The sequence below is a fragment of the Perna viridis genome, chromosome 5 (genome assembly GCF_037379345.1).
Source record: "Perna viridis isolate PV_CMFRI_1.1 ecotype Kerala chromosome 5, ASM3737934v1, whole genome shotgun sequence".
Classification (NCBI taxonomy): Eukaryota; Metazoa; Mollusca; class Bivalvia; order Mytilida; family Mytilidae; genus Perna; species Perna viridis.
Window position 1 is genome coordinate 18,800,556 of NC_142449.1, and position 23,392 is coordinate 18,823,947.

At 32.9% G+C, this 23,392-nt stretch overlaps 1 protein-coding gene across 1 annotated transcript; it reads left to right on the forward strand.

Annotated features, from left to right (window-relative positions):
* Window positions 1-492: 492 nt before the first annotated feature.
* Window positions 493-8,032, forward strand: LOC148616385 (QRFP-like peptide receptor). Its single transcript, XM_088585071.1, has 3 exons — window positions 493-733; window positions 6,504-7,006; window positions 7,766-8,032. Exons 1-3 carry the CDS (start codon window positions 493-495, stop codon window positions 8,030-8,032), a joined length of 1,011 nt encoding a protein of 336 aa, XP_088441197.1.
* Window positions 8,033-23,392: the final 15,360 nt, after the last annotated feature.

Below are 23,392 nucleotides of genomic sequence, written 5' to 3' on the forward strand. Positions count from 1 at the left end.
ATAATACACAAAGGTAAGAAAATGTGGTGATATGCTTCGCATATATTAAAGGTAAACCATATTCAAATTGACATTAAAACATATTAGCACCTGATACAATATTTACAACGATTGCGAATGCAAGATTAGTGTCACTATGTTTTTTTTTATTTCCTAACAGCCAACGCGGTTTTAGATGTTAGCAGGAGGAAGCAAATTAGTTTACGATGCAGATGTTATAACGTCATGTTAAAGATTGGAAATTTTACAGTTATAACAACCTTTTGTATTTGAGAAATCAATGATGAGTCTGTATATCCTCCAATGGTCATAAGGTTTCTCATTTTGATGCAATCAGTTAAATTCTACTGTTATTAGTTTTTTTCCATAAATAGGTAAATATAGTCAACGACAAGAAATGTCAAGACAGTAGCAAGAAAGTTTTAACATTATATTATGGTGAAGTTTTAATTTTCAATCATTTTCAAAATATCGTATTGATATATTCAAAGGATGTCTGGGGGTGAAAACATCGGAGATATACCAGGGCTTTCTATCATACTGACCATCATGTGTGTGATCGCAGTTCTGTTGAATATAATTGTTATAATAGTAGTATCTACTAAAACCTGTGCTCGTACGTCTGTTGATGGGTTTATCATAAACCTATGTGTCAGCGACATTCTCTTGGCCGGAATAGCATTACCTCTAAGGCTTAATAATGGATCACATGAAGGAGAGAGCTTCAAAGGAGGTAAGGGAAATTCACAAACTAAGCTAATATATAATTTGTAGAAAAAAGGGACAGTGATTATTGATAGTAATAGTAAAAGGGCAATGGTGTTGGTTCTTGTATTGATTTGTCTTCCTTGTTTTGTATTAAACAAAGTCGAAAATGTGTTCAGTTAGATTTCTTTAGACCTGTTTTTTTTTCTTTTCTAAACTTTACTTTTTGTGTTAAATTGCTACCATTCCAATTTCTGTTAATGAACAATCATCAAGGTATGAATAAATCAGACTAAAACGAAAGACTGGTAACCATCAATCGGGTTGGGAGAAAGGTATACAAGTAAAGCTTCACATTACATAAAACAACTGTATGTATATGACTATTGAAGTTTATAAAAGGCTAAACAGAAATAGCAAAATGTATGCATTTACATACAATGCGTGTTGTAGAGCATAAGTAATTTACATACCTACACTGAAATGTTATTGCTGTTGTTTTAAATTTTTGGCAAATTTTAAACGACTTTCAATACTAAAAAAAAGTCATTTTCTTATTCTGAAAAAAAAAAAAAAAATCTGTGAAAATAGGCATCAATGTAAATATTATCTTTAATAGATTTTGTCTTAAATTCTCAAACGCAGAACTATGTTAAACAATTTGTTGTTCCTGTTTCTAGTCTGGCTAACGCAACACCATAACTTACTTTCGCAAAAGTACCACAATCATGAGAAGACAAAATACGTATACATGAATTTTCAGTGTTTAAATCTTACGTGAAAATCCTGTATATTTCTATTAATGAATTAATTATGTCTGCTAAGAAAATAATTAATTCTGCCATTCCAGTAGACAATATCATTATCAAACATTTTGAAAGGCTATATTTTGTTGTTAAAAATTGTAAGCATTGGAATTGACCACCTTGAAAAAAAATGACGAATGATTGAATTCTACCGTTTTGTTTATCAAGGGAACCAAGGTCCACTGCTTTTCTAGAAACACCCACCGAGTTGCTCATAAAAAGTCAAGTCCGGGGTAGACAAACGAGGAAAAGAAAACTGTGACCCGTTGAATAAATCAGTTGTCATGGTGCAGATGGATACACCATAACGATCCACGAGTTCATGATGACGACCATAAAACTTCTGTAGTGATGACTTCAATCTTGTAGCAACATAACTCTGTTCCAGAAGCCAATTTGTTAGAGTTCTAGCGCGATACAAAAAGTCTGCGTACTTTTGGCAAGCTCTAGCATGAATAAATGAATACAACAAGAATGTTTAAATCAACAGAGAATTACATGTTGTATATAAGGGAGTTGGAAACATTTCCGCACATCAAGTATTGTATTCTTGATTGTCGTCTTGTTTCCAAGTGTAGTATCATACTGTAAATTCGCTTACCCTACCGGTGCACCTGGTCCATGTTCCCAGTTTTTAGTGGAGTCCGAGTTGCTCATTTGCTGTTGTTACTGTGTATGTATGATTTTAGTTACTTTATGTTATTTGTTGTGTATGTCTGTTTTCCATGTCTGGTCTTTGTCCCTGTATTACATTCTTTTGATTACCGCTATAACCTTGGTTCCCTTGATTACTCTTTCAGGACTCGCTATTTTGGTTTCCTTGATAAGTGGATCAATAATAGAATCGTATATTATTTTATTTTTTCTTCTGTGGTTGATCATTTAGATTTTATTTTCAGAAATCAATGTTGACGGGGTTGCACGGAATTTTCTATATTGATATTCACTTGTACCAGATTCCTCATTAATTGTTTGTTCGGAGGTGGTGAATGTTTTTGAATAGTATTTACAGATGCATGATGGGGGTATCGTGATAATTATTAAAATACATAAAATAAACAATGACAATCTCACACCCTAAGACGTATCAATTAAAATTTTCTTCAATTGGCACTGCACTTGGATTAAATTTTATTCCGTCATATCTGCTTCGAGTTATATATGCTAGAAAATGTAACCTAACTGAATAAAACAAAAGTTTGCAATATTTTGAAGAATATTTCAACGCTATTTCACGTTATTCAACTCATTTTCAACATATTATATGCAATAAACTCTTCCAAACATTTCAACCTTCTGCGCTACAGTTTGTACAAAACATTTTAAATCGACAAATGTGTACTCCATACATTTTTAACACACTCCAAAATCTGTGATTAATATTTAAGCACTCGTTTATACAAAAGAAAGGATACCAAAATAAAACAAAATTTACATAGTTTATCGCGAAGTCATTGTAAAATTTAAATTTAAATTTATATATGGTTGTTGAATTGTCATGGTTCTAAAGCGCAAAGCTTTATAAGGTTTTTTCGTTCGCACATTTCAATAACGTACCTGTGTGCCCCCAATGTGTACTTTTGACACTGTCCATTGTCCAGCTTCCCATGCGGGGAAAATGTCATTCTAATATATTGTAAAATAACATCAGCAAGTTTGTTATTAAATTGCTTTATGTTTTGTCAACATTGTACGGCTTAACCTAGTGAAATCCTTATGGCGAGTACCGCCAAGCGGTGTGAGCTCTACGGTTTTTACATGTACTATCTAAATTTTCCTTAAGGTTTCCCAATATACTAACGGAAAAAATTCATGTCCCGGAATTGACAAAAAGTAACTGTCTTTACGGAGAAAATTCAAAGCTTCCTTAAATCAAACAAATAAAAATATATATAGGTTAAGGTTACGTTTCAGTAAGAATAAACTAATCTTTTCTGATAAATTTCGAGTATTTTTCTATTTTTTACTTATCAAAACAATTAAATATGATGTTTTTAAAAAGTTCGGGAAAAACGTGGATTTACCGCTGTTCCACTGTTACTTTTGTCAAGAGCCTAACCCGCCTTGGAAAAAATTTAACTCCGACTGTAAAATCCAAATCGAAGCATCGCTTTTCTAAGATAGGAAAGGCAATCATTTTTATTTGTGGGAATTTCTGCTGTCAGTTGCGTCTACATTTTGTTTGCATCACGTGATATGTGTAAAATATTCCCACCATCCGTGGAGAACTATAATATTGCGGTGTCTGTACAAATTGTTCTGACCTGCTAAAATTGGAAAGGATATTGCCAGAGATGCTCTTAAGGGTTAAAAATTATAAAATATGGCCAAGTGCTATGAACTTATGGACCATTTTTGAAGCGAGGGAAGAAGGGAGGATGGAGTTAGGACTTTGGAAAAAGATTCATTTTTCAAGTAACTCATTCATTGAAAAAATCCTTATTATTCAACAAGGCAGATTTGCAAATAGAAATATTGATTCCGCTTTCTGCTGAAATGTAAATTAAAATATTGCACTTGCGAAACAAAAATTTTCATCCAACCCCCTTTTTGTAATGTCCTTTATTATGTTTACAAATCGCACAAACGGTACACGTATGGTAAAGCTCACGGTGCTGATTTAGGCAATGCCTATATTTTAAAAAAAAGTTAAGGTGTCCCATACAAAGAAATTTCTGCCTCAAGTAGAAGACTGCTAAATAAATGAGTAACACTAAGTTTTTAACTTTTTGTCATATAATTAGCAACAAATTACTTCGAAATTTTAAAATTACACAAACTAACCTAATATGTACAAATTCTAAGAGTAATCAAGGGAACCACGGTTATAGCGGTAATCAAAAGAATGTAATCCAGAGACAAAGAACAGACATGGAAAACAGACATACATAACAAAGAACATAAAGTATCTAAAATGTGAATATATTTATTTTAATTTTAACTGCATAAGCCGCTAAAACCCTCTACACCTGACCATCACTAAGTGTATAGTTCCACATACTTCACACATTTATAAATGTTTCCACCAGCCTTTGCTCACCTACCCAGTAAATAAGAATTGTCATTTTAAATTTATTTTTTTTCTCAATTCATATTAGGATTCCAGTCTTATTTTGAGTGTCTTGTCTAAATATTCGCAACAAGATACTAAATCCGGTATTTTGTACCATACAAGCATACAGAGTGCCGCCATTTCCGGTATCCCCACAAAAGGTCGTTTTTTTCTTTACTATATGTATATAGCATACGGTACAGAGCACAATACTCGTAAGATGGAATCAACTTTTCATGAGCTCATTTATCGGTAAACATTATTTTACTAATTATTTACGTTTTTTGCTTTAAAGTTCATTGAGTAAACTCACCTGCCCACAAACAACTGAAGTCGTTACCACCTTAAAGGTTTAGACAAGCAGACAATATTGAACCACTTTAAACCAAAAAAGCAAGACATTAAAATCACTTAGAAAAATATCACAAGGGTGTAGAAAAGTTATCTAGTATATGCATTCAAACATCTTAACCCTACTCTGGACATTAAAAAAATGTTATCTGCTAATGTAGGCATTATTAGTGAAGACCAGCCCTGAATAATATTGGATCCACAACAACTAAAAACCAAATTAACAAAAATGAAATTACAGTAACCCAGTCTGCAGATCAACTATATCAAGACTCATAACTCATTTTGCCGTTTATATTTTTGTGCGGCTTTTTTGGATGTTTTTATTCTGTGATATTTTAGTTATTATTTAGCTGTTTTTTTGTTTAGTTATTATTCTGTGAATCCCTTTGTTGTTATTATTTACTCTTAACCAGAAAGTGTTTAATTTTTGTGATTTTGCGTTGGTCTCAAACCATGCTATATTAACATTTTGAACTTGTAACACAAGTATGAAATATCATTATTAGCTATTATTGTTTGTCATTAACATTAATATATAATATTTCATGTTAACTACTTAACAAAACGACAACCTAAACAATTCCTAATTATTCATCTTTAAAATCCCTTACTGTCGAACATGCCTATTTCTCAATGTCTCACCGAAATCATGTTTCTCTCTACCTGTAATTTTCAAATATTGGATATTCGAAAAGACACAGCCAACATTTTTTGTGAAACCAACTTCTCCTCAATTTCGATATTTGAAGTGAAATGATGAATAACATATTCTTTTCAAATTTATGTTATAATAATGTTACTACCAATTAATTGTCTATAACCATCGTTCATGAAACTAGAAACTAGTGTAGATGGATACACAGCAACGATCATTAAACTTCCGTAGCGATGACTACATAGTTCAAGAAGCATGATTGTAAGTAGTCGATTACGATACAAAAAGTCCGCGTAGTTATGGCAAGCTCTGGCAATATACCGATTCGTTCAAAACTTCAAATAATATCTTAAAGTATAAAAACTTTTTTTCATAATGTTTGTGTCATAAACGAATTCAGATAAAGGCAGTCAAGCCCTTAAAGGGATGTTTTTCAACAGTTCAGGAAAAAACTGTTAAAACAAAGTTGACAAAACAGAGAGTTTTGTAAGAGTAATCACACATATTCCGTTGATTTCCTAACCGAAATTCCAACATAAAAGTTCATGAATTCTGGATTGAATTGTGTAATAATGAAACTAGAATATCTTGTTGAGATAATACAATGGAAATACACTGGAGGGCAAACATGAAAGAGAACAAGTAACTCTGTACTCCACTACAAGTTAAAACTACGGAACTCACATACTGCTTTGGCTAATCATGCCTGCTTCTTCTTAGTTGAAACATCAAACTCGCTACTCATGTTTGTCCGGCAGTTTACGGATTTGCAAAACAATATGTCTTCAACGCATTTAATGATATCTGAATAAGAAATTCACTAGTGCTTATCCCATTACACCTTTGATATTTTTGTTAGAAATTCACTTAATTGTCTAACATGTATGATAAATTTGATGTATAAATTGAGTAATGTAAATTTTTATTTCAGGCGATCATGTATGTAAAGTTATGATGTTTGTCCCACTTTTAACAATTTCAACATCAATATACACCATGGTTGCAATCGCTATCGATAGAACAAGAGAGATAATCTACGGAAAAAAACTTACTCTTCAGGAAGCCCGTAAAATCATCTTTGGTATCTGGTTATGGAGCATTGCTACAAGTTCCCCACAAATTTATGAGTATAGCGCCTACGTGAAGTACGATGAAGAATACAACATCACTTCCTGTGGTTCACATGACATTGTAGAAAATTTTGAGACCATTTATGCCTCTGTTGTTATTGTTATTTCCTACGTCATTCCATTGGTCCTTATAACCATCAACTATGCCCGCATTATTATATTCGTATGGAAAGCTGGTAATACTCTGGCTGCCATAGAGAGTCAGGTCCTGAAGAAACGGATGAGAATTGTAAGACTGCTAATAACCGTTACCGTGGTGTTTGCACTCCTTTGGTCACCATATTTTGTCTTGTTTGGAATGGAGGTACTGTTAAGTATTGTAAAAAATTCAAGATATACACATGATCAATTTGATTTAGACTAGACCAAGAAACAGGACAAACCACCATAAATGATATCAAATAGTACTAGTGTAACTCAAGTATAAATGAACACCCGAACTTTACGAACGTCTTGACTAGGTGTACCGGTAGGGTAAGCGTCCCCTGAAACACCAAACTGAATCCTCGTATAAAGAAAAAAGAGGGGTATTACGACATTGTGAACAAGTGATGTATAACGTTTGAATATTTACAATAGTTTTGTAACGTCATAACCTTGTTCTAATTGTATTTGGAAAAAGTTTAACGCGGTACAAACGATCCATGTAGCGTTGCATGCTCTGGAATAATTACATTAAAAAACTCAATACAGGGAAGCTAAAGTAATTCTGCTAAAGAATTAAAAAAATACAATTTTAATTAGAAATCATTGCATCTACCGTGTAGTGAGATAAAAAAGTATGATAATTGCAAAGAAAAATATTGTTTTTGATTGTAATCATTGAATGTATTACTCAATCTTATGTGTTTTAATATCAGCAAAGGTATACCAAAGCATCAAAATTGAAGGACTATCTAGAGGCACTCATTTATTCATATGCATCTATTTTCTTTTTTCTTGTTTCTTTTCTGCCTCTCTTTATAGCCCTTGTAGCACATAAACGATCCCAACGACCATATGGTCAAAGGTTAAAATGCAACGGGAACGAAGTTTTAATACATGATACGTTTTTCTTCTTCAGGAAGCACTAGGGCTTGATGACACGATGCATACAGGATCTGGAAAGCATATTACCAAAAATGTATTCGTTGTTTTAAGTACTTTATCTAATCCGGTAATATTCTTTATATCAGATTCAAGATTTCGCCGAGACCTCGTGTGCTTGCTCACCGGAAGGCGATGCACACAAGTAAATAGCAATCGTGTACATCCTAGAACTGAAGGTGGCAACGAAGTAAGGGGTAGTCATGGAAACGGATCAGCGATGAAAACTTATGTAGTCAGTTAAAAGTATATTAGAAACAAAGTATATATGACTAATTTCACATGAAATGTTGAATAATTGATGGTATTGTGACTGTAGCCTTTATTTATTGATTATACATGTTTTGTTCTGTGCATTATTTGTTACATGCATTGTTAATGACAAAATTACATAAAGTAATATGAAATGTCAAAACATAATCATTTAGACAATAAAAAAAGTTAAACATTTAATTTTTATAAATGCAGACCAATACTAAAGCCCTTCCTTTAGACCTTTAGAAATTAGTTTCTTTTTTATTCACTTGATCTTTGTCAATAGAATGTTTAGAATGCTTGTGATGTTCATAAAAAGGCCTTTAGTTTTTGAAAATCTTGTCAGTTGTAGAATTAAAATTTCATATGATCCTCAAATCCTATGTTTTTTGTTCAGACAATTAAAAGTTTGAATTACAAATTGTATTATATTTCAATCTGAGAAAATGATAGCGCTTCTTTTTAAAACCAAAGTCATATATCGATTACTTCAGATGAGAAATAGCCTGCAACTCGGCATCAACATATGCTATCCCGAGACAAACATTTCAATAAAGGTAGGAAAAATTCTCTTCTTGTACTATTTTCTTCTTTTTGCACTTTCAGTTAAGTTCTACGATTTTCTCTCCTTCTATTACAATCTTTTAGCGATCCTTTAAGATAAGATGAATTCAAACAAATGTCAAGGTTCAAAATTACAAAACTATGTATATGTATTGAAGGTGTATAGTTTTGAGGTCAAACAATACACCAGCATGCATTTGTTTTAATAATTGTATAATTAAAAAATAGAATAGATGAAAGTAAGAACTTCAATTAAAACTTGCTAATGAAATGATTCACTCATAGCACATAAAAGGGGATTGAACCTGAACACTTAGCCAAATCAATGTAAGTGACATGTAAGCTCAATAATATTGATACATGTGATTATGCTGGTTTAAAAGCCCTATATATATATATAGAAAGGTCTGAAAAATTCCCAACGATGTTAGAACTGTCAAATTTGCCAAACAAATTTTTGGTCGTTCCTTCCGCGGGACTCGAACTCGTACCGCTGTGACATCTATGGCAACACCGCCGGCACTAAGTCCAGCGCCCTAGACCACTCGGTCAGCTAGGCTATATTAAAATATAGCTTTCGCTGGCCGGGTCATTCCTCCTCGTAGGATTAATCTAGGGCTGTAACGTAGTATACGTCGTCACATTCTGAGACGTTATATATATATATATATATATATATATATATATATATATATATATATATATATATATATATATATATATATATATATATATATATATATATATATATATATATATATATATATTTATGCACATAGATCATTAAAACTTTCAAAACAAAATGGTATTATTACCATTACACTATTTTTGAAAGCAATACAATATATATATATATATATATATATATATATATATATATATATATATATATATATATATATATATATTTGTCAATTGACCTAATGAATCATCAGTTATAAAAATAAGAAAGCATCGGAAACTTACATCCAATGCTGGTGAGACAAACAGTAGGATAATTAATTCCCGCTATATACTATAAAGTATGTAATAAAAGTAGTGTTTATATAGAAACCATCTCTAAACAGCCATCATACTTAAAGCAACGTTAATGAAATCTGGAAAATAAATCCACAACACCTACCATGTTCATTACACAGTGAGACGAATAAGAATATGACTGGTAGGAAATTATTTCATTTTTTTTTTTTTTTTGAATTAAAGCGTTTGAACAATTATATTTCTCTTTAGTTATTCAATACAATGGATATCATTTTAAGATCATGCAAATTATTGCTAAATGTTATTTTGCTTTTGTCTTGGGATTCCGTGACTGATGGATAAAGCGGAAAGACAATTTTCAGTAATTTTCATGAAAGTCGTGCTTGCTGAAATGTTTCTCGAATTGCTTAGTAGAATAAATTGTTCATCAAGCTAAATAGAAAGTTATTTTAATCCGAATGTACTCGGCCTTGAAAATTACAAGATTTATCTAGAAATCGCATTACCGATAGTGGCAAAATATAACTTGAAATGATATCTATCTTTTTTTCGGAAAAAGTAAATCTAAAAAAATGTGATTTATATGTGTATCATCAGTATCTGACGGTACTTATTAATCCTATGATATCAGATCAATCTCAGTTTTATTTTTTCATAGACAGATTTAACTGTATCGTCGATGACTAACGGTATTTTGTTTATATATCTTAGTTAATATTTTCCATATGCAGATTGGTAGATTTCATATTATTTTAGATTATAATCTCGTGCTTTTCTTTATTAAATATGAAGGTGGAAGTATCTATTCAATGAATTAAAACGTAAACACGTTTACTCATTTAAATCGAGGGCGCTTTTCACAAAATCTAAGTAAATGGCATGAACGTGAAAATCAAAAACAGATACCATCTACATGCATAATATAGCAAACAGAACAAGTTTCCAATTGTGCTTGCAAGCAAGTCACACATAAGTCCCTTCACGTTCCACATATGATCAAAGAATCCAGAATGTTGAATTCAACATACAACTTGAAGTCTAAATACCAAGTTGTATAACATTTTGATGACATTTACACTGTTTTCCAAGGGTTCCCATATTTTGGATGGCGGCCATTTTTTAATGTTTATTTCTGTATACAATAACATTCGATACAAAATATCAAAAATAAAAATATGTAAGCTTCCCAACCATGTTTCATACTTTGGATGATTCATAGCTGGTGTGCTACGTATTAAGATATGATTACATATACAATCTAAAGATACATATACTCAACAAAAACACTTGCAGGGGTTACATTAGGTGCTCCGAAAGAGTAAGCATGTCCTACTCCGTCAGCGGCACCCGCCACGAGTACAAATGAGTAAATGCAACTATATATATATATATATGTAGTTGCATTTACTCATTTGTACCCGTGGTATATATATACCGCGTTTAAATATATAGGAAACGTAGAAAACGCGGGAAGCGGGATACACTTGTGTACGTTTAAATTAGTTGACGCAGAACACACTTCGTGTAGATTAAATCTTACCGTAGTAGTCAAGGGCCTACACATCAAAGGGCTCCCCTCTCCGCGGAATTTATGAGACCCCATTATTTGAACTTTTTATTATCTATGGAATGATAATTGACCCGTTACCAACTGGCAATGTATGTACAATTTCTTATCCAGGTATAGAACTGCCGCGAATTATGGAAATTTTGCAAATTTCTCACTTCAAACAGGAGTGTTGTTTTTAAAATTATCTTCATCGTTCTAAACTGTCCTCACAATTTTCTGCTATAAAAACCTTAAAAGTCTTAATATTATAACATTTATTAGAGTGTTGTGGCGGTTGAAGTGAAAACCGTATTCTACCCAAAACAAAACAGTTTCATTTAGAAAATTACATTTCATTTCTTTAAATAACACACAAAATGAAGTTACATTGTTTGAAAATAATAAGCTTGGTTATAATAGTATAGATCGTTAAACTATAGCAACATTTTCGGAAAAATGGGCAAATATCTGATATTACAAAGTGGCTTTTTTTCTTATATTTACCATGCCTTTGTAACTAACTGCTTCAAAGTGGTGCCTTTCACTTTAATTAACGATTTAAATCAAATCTTGTCTCGCTTTCCATAAAAGAGGAAAATAATTGCATTTTTCATACATCGAATTTTCACTATTTTTTGTGGTTTTTGTTTTGTTAATATCAGGTTTGGTTCTTAAACAATAAATTGAAAGTACAGCTTTCTGTTTTTACTGAAACGACAAATTGCAAGTCTATAAACATTTGTTTATTCAAGTCTTGTCATTTACGTGTGTAAACAAACTCAGATTTATTTAATACGGCTTCTTTCATATTCATTTCGGTCTAGCTTTTCGTAGAAATACTCAAATGATTTAATTAAAAAAAGATGCCAATCATATAAATATCGAACATTTTCTTAACTTCTATACTTACAGCTAAAAAAAGAAATTCAGTCTTACCACGACAATTGTTACTCCCGTAGTGGTATCAATACAAGGTGGATCCTGGGAATCCTCAATGTTAGATTATTATCAGAATAGAATCAAGACCTATGTTTTTTGTAACCCTATATACTTCTATTCACTATACTCAATTGCAATCCCGACGCAAAAACATTTCACATCGTTGTTACTCTAAAAATGACGGTAAACCTAAATACAAATACGTAGTACTTGTTTGAGATTCCTCATTAAAAAAAATATTCCAATTCATCTTCAAAATATTCCGAAGATGATGATGTCAAGTTCCGGGAAATTTTTATAGACAACTTATTTGTCCTGTGTTATGGATACGTTTTTCAACATACAATCGGCATTCCTATGGAAACTAATTGCGCTCTGTCACTCGTTGAATTATTTTTCACTATTATGAGGCTGATTTATAGCTGGTCTAAACAACAAGAATTGAAGAACATCGTTTAGCCAGATTATTTTGTCTCAGTATAAAATAGATGACGTATCGTCTTTAAACAACACTATTTTCGGAGATTTTATTTATCTACAACCAAAGAACGAGATAAAAGACACTTCAGATACTATGAAGCCTTTCTCATTTCTTGACCTACACTTAAATATCGATGGAAAGGGAATCCTCATGACCAAATTATACGAAAAATGCGATGACTTCTCATTCCGTATTGTCAACTACCTTGTCACCTGTTGAAACATCCCTTCAGCACCTGGGTATAAAGTTTTCATTAAATACGCTACGCAAGAGCTTGTTGAACTATGCACACTATTTGTACCTGCTATACTTCTTGTAACTAGGCTTAAGGAACATGGTTATGTCGATACAAGATTGAAGTCATCGCCACTGAAGTCATGAACTGATATATCGTTTTGTTAAAAAAAAAACAGAGGATGCTTACAGTAACGGTGCATCTAGTCCATGCTCCCAGTTTTCAGTCTCGGGTTGCTTATTTATATTTGTTTTTTGTACGTGTTATCGTGTTGTTTCTTGTTCTTTATTGTGTGATTCTGTCTTCCCTGTCCAGTCTCTATCATTGTAATATATTGTTTAGATTTCTGCTTCAATATTGTTTTCCTTGATTACTCTTTCAGCATTTTGAACACATGATTTAAGGAATAGCCTATCATCAGAAGCATTGTTGAATCAATAGCTAGCCAGAAATTGTAATAAGTTCAATACTCAATGTTTCAAAATGATCAAAAATATATCATTATTGTTATGATAACATTCAATTTTCATTCCTTCAAAAAAAAAAATAGAATTTTACCCTCTAAAAGATTCAAATTTATGCATTTCATGATAATTTTCATATCATTTATAAAATTATATCATTGAAACTTAAGGTGGTAGGCCTAGGGTAAGGGACATAACTCTTAATATCAGTGATATGTTTGTGTCTCTCACCTTAGGTCTACCTTCTTAAGTGTCTCTTGGGACACTTAACGGGAAGGTTGTAATACCATACTATATTGACCAGAAATACATGTGATAATTGTTATCAGCAGATTTTAAACTATTTTATCAGAAAGTGCTATGTACAGCATGATAAAACTAGAATACTGAATTAAATTTTAAAAAAAAAAGAAACACGTCAAAAACTTCCGCTTTTTATCATTTTGTCATAGTGACAATGAAAATATAAACAGCATTTGAACATAGCAAATAATGTGGAAGTATTTACATTATTATGAATTATTAGACGCCAGAATCATAATTAATATAATCTGCAAAGACGATCCGTGATTTCATTTAACAAACAGAATATTATTTGTTGTGTTTTATAATAAAAAAAAACAAAATCGTGTCGTTTGTCATACATTTTGTAGTGAAATGACTACTATCGTCGAATTTGATATGAAGGTCTAAATTGGATGCGGAGGAAGTATAGTCAGTATTCCCGTTAATTTCTAGTTTTGGGTGGATAAACAAACAAATGAAGATTATTCTTCAAGTTAGGAATATAAATGGAGAGAGCATCGTCAATATATATTAATATGTGAATCAAAGCGCCTAGCCTATGGTTCCTACTCCAGGAGAATACCACAGTAGGGTTCTTCAACGTGCGAGGAACGTGGCATCTTTCCCAGCACGGTGCACCACTATGGTTTGCGGTCAGGTTTTCCGTATTATAACCTGACAACCCCAGCATGTAACACGCCAGGGGTACCCCATTGTACCACCTGGGGCACACATCCCAGTTGCTCTGTGGGCAGAGCGCCCTAGCCCCTGGCTAGGGTTCTGAGCACTATTTAATCGCCTTTTACGACAAGCTTAGCGCTGCTGCAGGCCTATTCCTTTAACACCCGGACCTGCACGGGACCCCGGTTTTTAGTGGAGTCCGAGTTGCTCATTTGCTTTTGTTACTTTGTATGTACTATTTTAGTTACTTAATGGTCAATGGTGTGTGGATGTCTGTTTTCCATGTGTGTTCTTTGTCCCTCCCCGGATAACTTTCTTTTGATTTCCGCTATATACTTTGTTCCCTTGATTTCTCTTTCTGCTTACTCTTATAGAAAAACCAAGCACAAAATTACCGTCTAAGCATTTACGGAATGATTACAGATTTTATTTGAAATCTTAAAATTCCGACTCAAAAATGAATGTTCGTAAGTCCCTACAATCGTAAAATAAATTTTAATTCGATCTTTATCAGCTGGCCAACTTTTTTTTAAAAGATTGTGTATAATATTTAAAGATTTGCTTTTTGGGAATGATAACATCAAAAATGCATTACTCGAAGTCAGTTTTGATTAACCAAATACTGAAAATTACTAATTGACATTTAAGCTGATAAAAAGTTACAATTAAATTCACATAAAATGTATTATAAAAATATATTTCATCAAAATATTCATACGAATTCATTATTCGTCTATCTTTTTTTTTATTGGAAGCTTTATTGAGAGAATATCATAATTCAAAACTAAGTTAAAAACATTAAATATTGTTGAATCGTGTATTTTAATCTATTTGAACAACAAATTCTAGTATGAACTTTCTTGCGCCTATCCCAATCAGGAATTTCTGGCCTCTGTATGTCTCGTGTCGTTTTTACCTTCAGTTTATTTCTTATGTTACTTGAGTTTATAGGGGCAGCTATTTAGCTGTTTCTGTGTATAATAATGTTTTGGGGCCAGCTTCAGCCTACCCTGTGGTATGAGGATTTCTTCGTCGTTCATTGGAGACCAATGGGTAGCCCTGGGCTGACATTTTCATCCCGGTGGGGTAGTGGCCTCTTTGGCATATACATCATACCTAATCTCGTTAAATTTGACAAGAATATAGTTCTTACTAAAATAGGAATTACAATGTATTATTTTGCAATGTTTTCATCAAATCACTTTTTGTGGTAAGGGAACATGATTTATTTGTTTGTTATGATTGTTTGTTGTCAAATTGACTTGACTAGTTTCCATGTTGATAGACATTACTATTGAATATTTTGAAACGATTAACTAAACTTTACAACGAAAACAGATTACCATTCAATTATATATTGTGGATCAAGATCTTGAATAATTAAAGTTCTGACCTTTAAATTCAATACTGTTATATTTTACTCTGTTTAACTGTTAGTATCGCCATGTATATATTTAATCCAAGCTTATTGCCATGTTAATCAATATCCCCTTTCTACGTTAATCTTAACGGTATGAATTCTACTCTGTTAATTTATTTTCAATAAATTGGATTTACATGTACAAACTATCATAAGTGTCCGGACACCTTCATGAAATAGATGACATTGTAAGATCGACGCTATCATTTTCATTCCGTCTAAAGCCGTTTGATATTGATATTTGATATCTGGACGGTAGGAGTAGCCAAATAACTCGAGTATCATGATTTCCATCGTCTTGATTAAGGATTATAATGTAAACGCAGAGTTTTTAATGATTTAAAAAAAAGTAATATTTTACAAGGCGACGAATATACTAACATAAAATATTTGTTGAAAAATTAATATACTAATATTCATTTTGTATTTTTGTGTTTGTTTATTTTACCTGTATGGTAGTTGTGTAATAAATTTTATATTAAAGGTAAAATAAAGTAAGAGTAATGGAAGATCTTCATGGTAGATCTTACCTTATATTTTCAATAAATAAATTTTCCTATTTTTTTCTGGAAGATGACCTTGAATACACTTAAGAACTCTAATGTAAAAACCGTAGGACACCCAACTTGATTTCCAGATAATTGAGCCTCAACAAAGCCAATTTTTATACGGATTCTTTGGGGAATTTCAATATTTTGCAAACTGTAAAACACCGTTAGATAGAATGTCTTTTAAATTTATATAACCAAGCTTAACTGGCATTCATTTTCACGCCAATTATCTACTCTTAAAAAGTCTTTATACAATTATATATATATATATACACACAAACGTCTTAGAATGTGATGACCCTATATTCACTACACTGCTCCATCGGATCCAGGGATACAGGGAAGATATATAAACGTATAGAAAGGTCTGAAAAATTTCCAACGATGTTAGAACTGTCAAATTATATATATATAATTAATCGTCTAAATAAAAAGTCAACAATCACTCTTACGGGGTAATGGATCGTTAAAAACGATTCGTAACATAACAAAAAATTATATTGTTTGTTTGTTTGTTTGTTGGGTTTTAATGCCCAAGCAGCAATATTTCAGCTATATTCAGTCGAAATAAATTAAATAAACTCCAAATATGTTTTACATCACCCAAAGATGGTAAAATTTAAATTGAATATTTCGGATAACTGATATCCTTCTTCAGCATAAAACTCATAAAACTTTATGAGCATAACATTCACTTTTATAGAAATAAAGTTATATGAGTGGTCTAGGGCGCTGGACTTTGTGCAGGCGGTGTTGCCATAGATGTCACAGCAGTACGAGTTCGAGTCCCGCGGAGGGAACGACCAAAAATTTGCAAAGTCCAATCTCGACTCTTTCAGATATCAACCCTTCTTTCAATGATAAAACAACAAATGTAAGAAAAATGTAGAAGTGCGATGCTCGGTTGTAGGCTGTGCACATATCATGTTCCATGATGAATAAAAACTGAATATCACAAAACATCAACTCATTTAATTTCAATATCATGACCTCAGTTGTTGAAATTAAATAGATACAGTTTATATTGTTCAATATTCATCTTGCAAGTTATCAAACCATTTTTCTCTGTGATTTCATTTTGTCGCTTTACATTCAGCATCTGTCATAGCGGAAATTCTAACGATCGTCCGTCTGTGACGTCACAAACGATGCGGGAGAACAACGTTAAAAGTCACAACGTCGCTTTCGACCAAACAGGTTTTATAGAAAATGATATACGATTACACAACAACCAATTGCAAGAGCGAATGTTTGGATATCACTATGTATTTCATATCATGTCCATTGTGGGATATCGAAAATATCTAGCCATCCAAGAATCATATAAAACGACCAAATCATAGAAAATTAGAAATTGTGTACTCTTGGAGGACGATTATACAGCATTAGCAACTACCGATTTCTTTTACCTTATTATGTCGGTTATCCGTGTCATCAATATTGATAGAATTTGTCAAAAATATTTTAATGAATTTAAAATTATTACTTGAAGTCTTTATTTCTTTAAGCATTGATTTTATCATAAATTCCATGAGCATTTCATTGTGTTATCATAAATTCCATGAGCATTTCATTGTGTTATGAATACGTTTTCCTTACGTTTTTATTTTGGGGAGTTTTAACCTTGTCTGAATTTTAAAGTATTTGTATAATTATTACAGAGTAATCAAGGGAACCAAGATTCGGGAAAAATCAAAATATGATGATCAAGGAATAATGACCAGACAAGGAAACAGACAAACACAATATAGAACATGAAATAAACAAAGTTACACGTACAAAGAAGCAAAAGTAAAAGAGGTACCCAGGCAAATATTGATAGCATAGACCAGTTTCACCAGTAGGATATGCGTCCTCTGCTTGTCTAGAAACACCTGCCAAGTTGCTTATAAAATATCTATTCCGGGATAGACGAAAGATGAAAGGAAAATTTGACACAAGTAAAAATCGTTTCAAATGGTGCAGATCGATACACCGTAACGATTCATGAATTCATGATGTCGACCATAAAACTTCTTAAGTGATGATCTTAATCTTGTCGCAACATAACCCTGTGTCATAATCCTAATTGTAAGAAGTTGAGCATTATACGATAATACAAGAAGTCCGTTAGTTACGGCAAGTCCTGACATAAAGTTTTATTGTTTTAAAAAAACTCCATACCCAGACGCTGTAGTAATGTTGCAACATTAGGAAGGAAAGGAAAGATACAAACTACGAAATATATGAATACCTCCTATATTTCAAACACTTTACCGTGTCGGATTTTTTTCAGTTGGGTAATATAAAAAAAGCAAACGTAATTCCTCCTCCCCCCAATTTATATAAAATAGCATAGTTTTGTTTGAATCAAAGTTTGCAGCTACGCAAATATCGGTTCGCTGAAAACATAAGGTTGGGGACAAATTATTTCTTTTTTTTTTTTTTTTTTTTTGTTGGCTTCCGTTTTTTTTTTTTTTTTTTTTTTACTTCAGGTTTCCAAATGACAGTCGAGTTTAACATTAATAACATTGCAATGAGTTTCCCAAAACATTTAACATAAACAATTGTTTGCTCTAGTGAACTGTGGAAGTAATTGGGTCAAAGTCCTTGAGACCAATACAATGGTGAAGTGATTTTTGGAAGTAAACAATACCTTCGCAACGCAGTTATTAAGGGCTCAAACGTCCGTCTAAAAATATTCAACGACTACGCTACAGACACCCAGAGTGCAAGTGCATTTGGAGAAGAGGTGTTCAAGCATTACTTCACGTCAGCAAGAATGGCTGGAGACGTCTTCGGGTGAACGCAAACTGGTGGTTTTTGAATGTTTGTACAACTGGTAATGTTCACATCTCCCGTTGGTATGTTGGATCCCATACTCCGCAACCAATTCCTTCAGAAAGCAGAACTAGGTTTATCAGGTAGGCTATGATATGAATGCAAAGTCATTAACTAACATTGAAACGTCAGACACATTCGATAAAAGGGTGTATGCGGCCAAAATGTGTCGTATTTAAATGCTCCGCATAAATTTCTTAAACTTCTATCGTTTTGCAGGTGTTAATATAATGTCATTTGATTAATACGGTATAAGTATTTCAAAAAATCCTACTCTAATATTTTTTTGTTTTTGTCTTCTAACGTGTGTGTGTGTGTGTGTGTGTGTGTGTGTGTGTGTGTGTGTGAATATCTGAATGAGTTCACATGAATTATAATTTGATATTTTGAGCACTTATAACATTATAAAGGGTGATAACAAAATTACCGAACTGATAAAATCTATGCAGTTGTCAAAAGGAAAGAGAAATTCTGTTTCACAAATGGCAATATGATAGTAAACTAAGTGGAAAGTTGGAAATCATTGCAATTGTCCTGACTTAGTATGTGAAAATGAAATGTAGCATAAACCAGATTTCATACGCACTGAATCTCCCGCATCCATTACAGTTCATTATGTCCCGTATATTTCAACACAAATAATCAGCAGTCAAAATCAGTAAAATCAATTGTAAAAACAGTACAAATGACGTGTACAATAAATACATGAAAGTAAATATAATAATGTTACGTAAATCCAAGCTACGAGTTCAAAGTAAGTCTTCACCTTTGTGGGGAATCTGCGTCAAGTTCAAGATGAAATAAAATATATAAGTAAAACTACAGAAATTCTTTCGATAACATCCCCATCACATAAACGCCACGAACAAAATTCACCCTATTTCAAAGACAAATCAACACCGATAATTTATATTCCTATACTTCACTTCTAAACATTTTAATTATGAAAGGCTATTGCAGAACCTAGATATTGAGGACTTCAAGGCTAAACCACCTGATCGTTCTTGCAAAAACTTTACAGTCAAATGTGGTCCTTCCGGTCACGCCATTCAGGGAGATTTAAACATTATAGAAAACGAATCTCTCCGTAAGATCCTTTCTAAAGGTCCCAAGTTCCGTGAACCACATTCCATAAATTGCAATTATAACATTAAAGTTATTATGGGTGGAGGACTAAGCAAGTAAATAGATAAAACGAGAACAAGAAGACATCGGTTCACTGTCAGAGTGTGTAAAGGCCGTGAGGTCTTTAATTTTAAAACGCATGAAAGTCATAAGTTGGTCAATTAGTGTCAATGTTGCATCAGTTTCCAAAGATCCAGATTTAGCAAACACTTTATACACTATACATGACAAATACTAGACCTATACTGCTACCACACTCTCCAAAGAAGAGATAGTGGAAAACCATACATCAGTGCTATCCTTTTTTGGTCTCTCTACCATAGACGATAATTGTGAACTACTGTCTATGTACTATATTCCTTGACTCCACAAGAATCCATAAAATAACGCTTTATAGCTGGATCTAAAAAAATGTATCAAAAAACCTTTCAAAACTTTTAACTTCTATACTCACAGCTGCTGTCAAAGAAAGTCTCCAGTCTGATCATGACACGTGTTACTCCCGTAATTGTATTAGTTCAATGTGGAACCTTAAAAATTCGAAATATCTTCTGGAAACCCTAAATTCAAGATCATTATCAGATACAACAGCATTAAAACCTATGATTTTTCAACACGTCATACGTCTATTCCCCAAACTCAATTAAAATCCCGACTCAAACAAATAAAACATCGTTGTAACTCCAGAAAAGATGGTACACCTAGATACAGATACGTAGTACTTTGTAGAGATTCCTCATACTTAGTAAAAAATGCGATTTCAAATCATTTTCCAAGTATATCTAGGAAGATGTTTTCAAACTGCTGAATTTATTTTTATCGACAACATATTTGTCCAGTGTGATGGACGCGTTTTTCAACAAATGGTAGCATTCTGATGGAAACAAATTGTGCTCCTCCACTCGCTGACCTATTCCTTTACTCTTATGAGACTGACTTTATAGCTGATCTGATCAAAAGGATCTCCCTTTCTGCTGGGGATGACGTATTATAGTTGCACAATCCTTTTTTTCTAAGAGTATATAATTTGAAGAATTTTCGACAACGCAAACTACACTCGGTGACGTCAGCCTCATATCTTCACCTACACTTCGAAACTGAAAGAAAATGAAAACTATTGACCAAACATCACACCAAACGTAATGACTTTTGTACGTCCGTATCGTCAACTTTTCTTTTGTCTATGGCAACATCCTTTTCAGCACCTGCGTACGGAATTTCCATATCATACGGTATGCATTTTTTTTTCTACCGCGCAAGACTTCTTATAATTAGACTTATGGATCAGGGTTATGATACTACAAGATTGAACTAATCACTAGAGAATTCTTATGGTCGTCATCATGAACTCGTGGATTATTACAGTGTATCAATCTGCACCATGAGAACCGATTTGTTCGCCATCCCATTGTTTTCCATTTCTCTTCCGTTTATTCCGGACTGAACGTTTGTGAGCAACTCGGTGTGTTCTTGGGAGGTTGACGCTTACCATACCAGTGCATGTCAATGCTACCACTTTTTATTGGAGTTGCTCATTTACTTTTGTTTCTTTGTACGTGGTATTTTGGTTATTTCGCGTTCTTTGAAGTTTGTGTCTGTTTTCCCTGTCTGGTCATTATCACTGGATTGCATTTTTTTATTTGCACGAGAGTCTTTGTTCCCTTTGTTACTATTTCTTATAGCCTTGATTCAAAAGCCTCAGTATAAGGCCACGGTTGTGTCTTAAGAAATCAAAATAGTCGCTACTAACTCCTTTACAAGTGAGAAATATAAACTTCATATGCAGGTGGAGATGGAAAATTACTGCACAAGAAAAGGAAATCTATTATTTATAATCAAAATCGTCACATATATTTGAGATGACTTCTGTTGTTAAATTTGAGATGAAGGTATAAAAATGAAACGAAGGAAGCCGTGTCAATCGTCTCTTTAAATAGTTTAGGTGGATAAATAAACTGAAGCAATTCTCTGAATTTACTAACTTAAGTAATAATGGAGAGAACATTGTCAATATATACATTTGTAAAATTAAAGGAACTAGCCTCTTTAACCTTTTTGTATATTATTTCACTTTCATTAATTCATAACAGTGAATATGAAATAAGTTTTCAAATTTGAATGTCTTGAAAAATCATAATTCCGAAAACATCAATTGGAAATATTAACTAGACAAAGCCGATAATTAGAATAGGACGACAAAAAAAAACACTATTCCAACAGTACCAAGAAACGACGAACTCAATTAGTACACACAGAAATTCGAACAGAAAGAACCTCACTAAAAATGTATTGATGCATTTTTGTTGTTTATCTAAATTTCAGTTCCATCTTTTCCTGAAATACAACATTGTTTATTATGTTAACATTGACGGTACTAACATACGTCACACGTATAGAATGAAAACCACCGATTCATAACTTTTGTGTTCAATTTATCATTCGAGTTCTTTCATAAGACTTATAACAATATGGTGCGTTTTTATTTTCAGACATCTAGGAAGTGACTCTAACGTTTAAGGACAAATTTATTGCAATTCCGCGGATGGAGGAATAAATTGTGGAAGCATTAATCAGCTTGTAACCGCTGTCAGAAATGGTGGAGAAGTTCACGTCACTGATGTTCTACGGGGTTATTCTGCAACGTTCACTAATATAGAATCAAATCAAGGAAACACCTTGGTGGCTGGCCAACAAATCTGGAGCGTAAGTCAGACAACCGTGGACAATCACAAAGAATTCCACAGAGACGCCTACTGTGGTTTACAATATGGTCGAGTAATGGGTCACGTGACATGTCAAGATGGAATGTAGGTGAGCACACAGATCGCGGACATACCAATGACACTTTATCAATGAATTGGTTTGTTGATCCGTGTTGGATGTTAGCATACCAACACGATTCAGCTGGCAAAATGATAGATGGTAATCTAGATTTCCTCCGATCAGCAGTATTAGCAGAAAAAACGAGTCAGACTCTTATATAACTCCTATGCAATAGAGGCAAAATGCTTAGAATTACGCAGTAATCATGTAACAATCCAATTCCTTGGTCATGTGTCTAAAGATGGGATACAGAAATTTCAATCAGATGCATATTGGTTTTGGCAAAACTTTGCCACAAATGGCAAAATAGAAACTATCCGTTAAAGCGTTGGATCAAATGAAAATCGCGGGAACTCTAACGAAAGAGGAGGATTGAAATGGTTTATCGATAATCGTCCATGGTCTCATGTTTATTCAAACACTGCTACTGG

Excerpts from the sequence above, each read along its gene's own strand:
- LOC148616385 (XM_088585071.1), top strand. The coding sequence starts at position 493 with ATGTCTGGGGGTGAAAACATCGGAGATATACCAGGGCTTTCTATCATA. Across the intron at positions 734-6,503 it reads AGGAGAGAGCTTCAAAGGAG|GCGATCATGTATGTAAAGTT; the intron begins GTAAGGGAAATT and ends TTTTTATTTCAG. Across the intron at positions 7,007-7,765 it reads TTGTCTTGTTTGGAATGGAG|GAAGCACTAGGGCTTGATGA; the intron begins GTACTGTTAAGT and ends TTTCTTCTTCAG.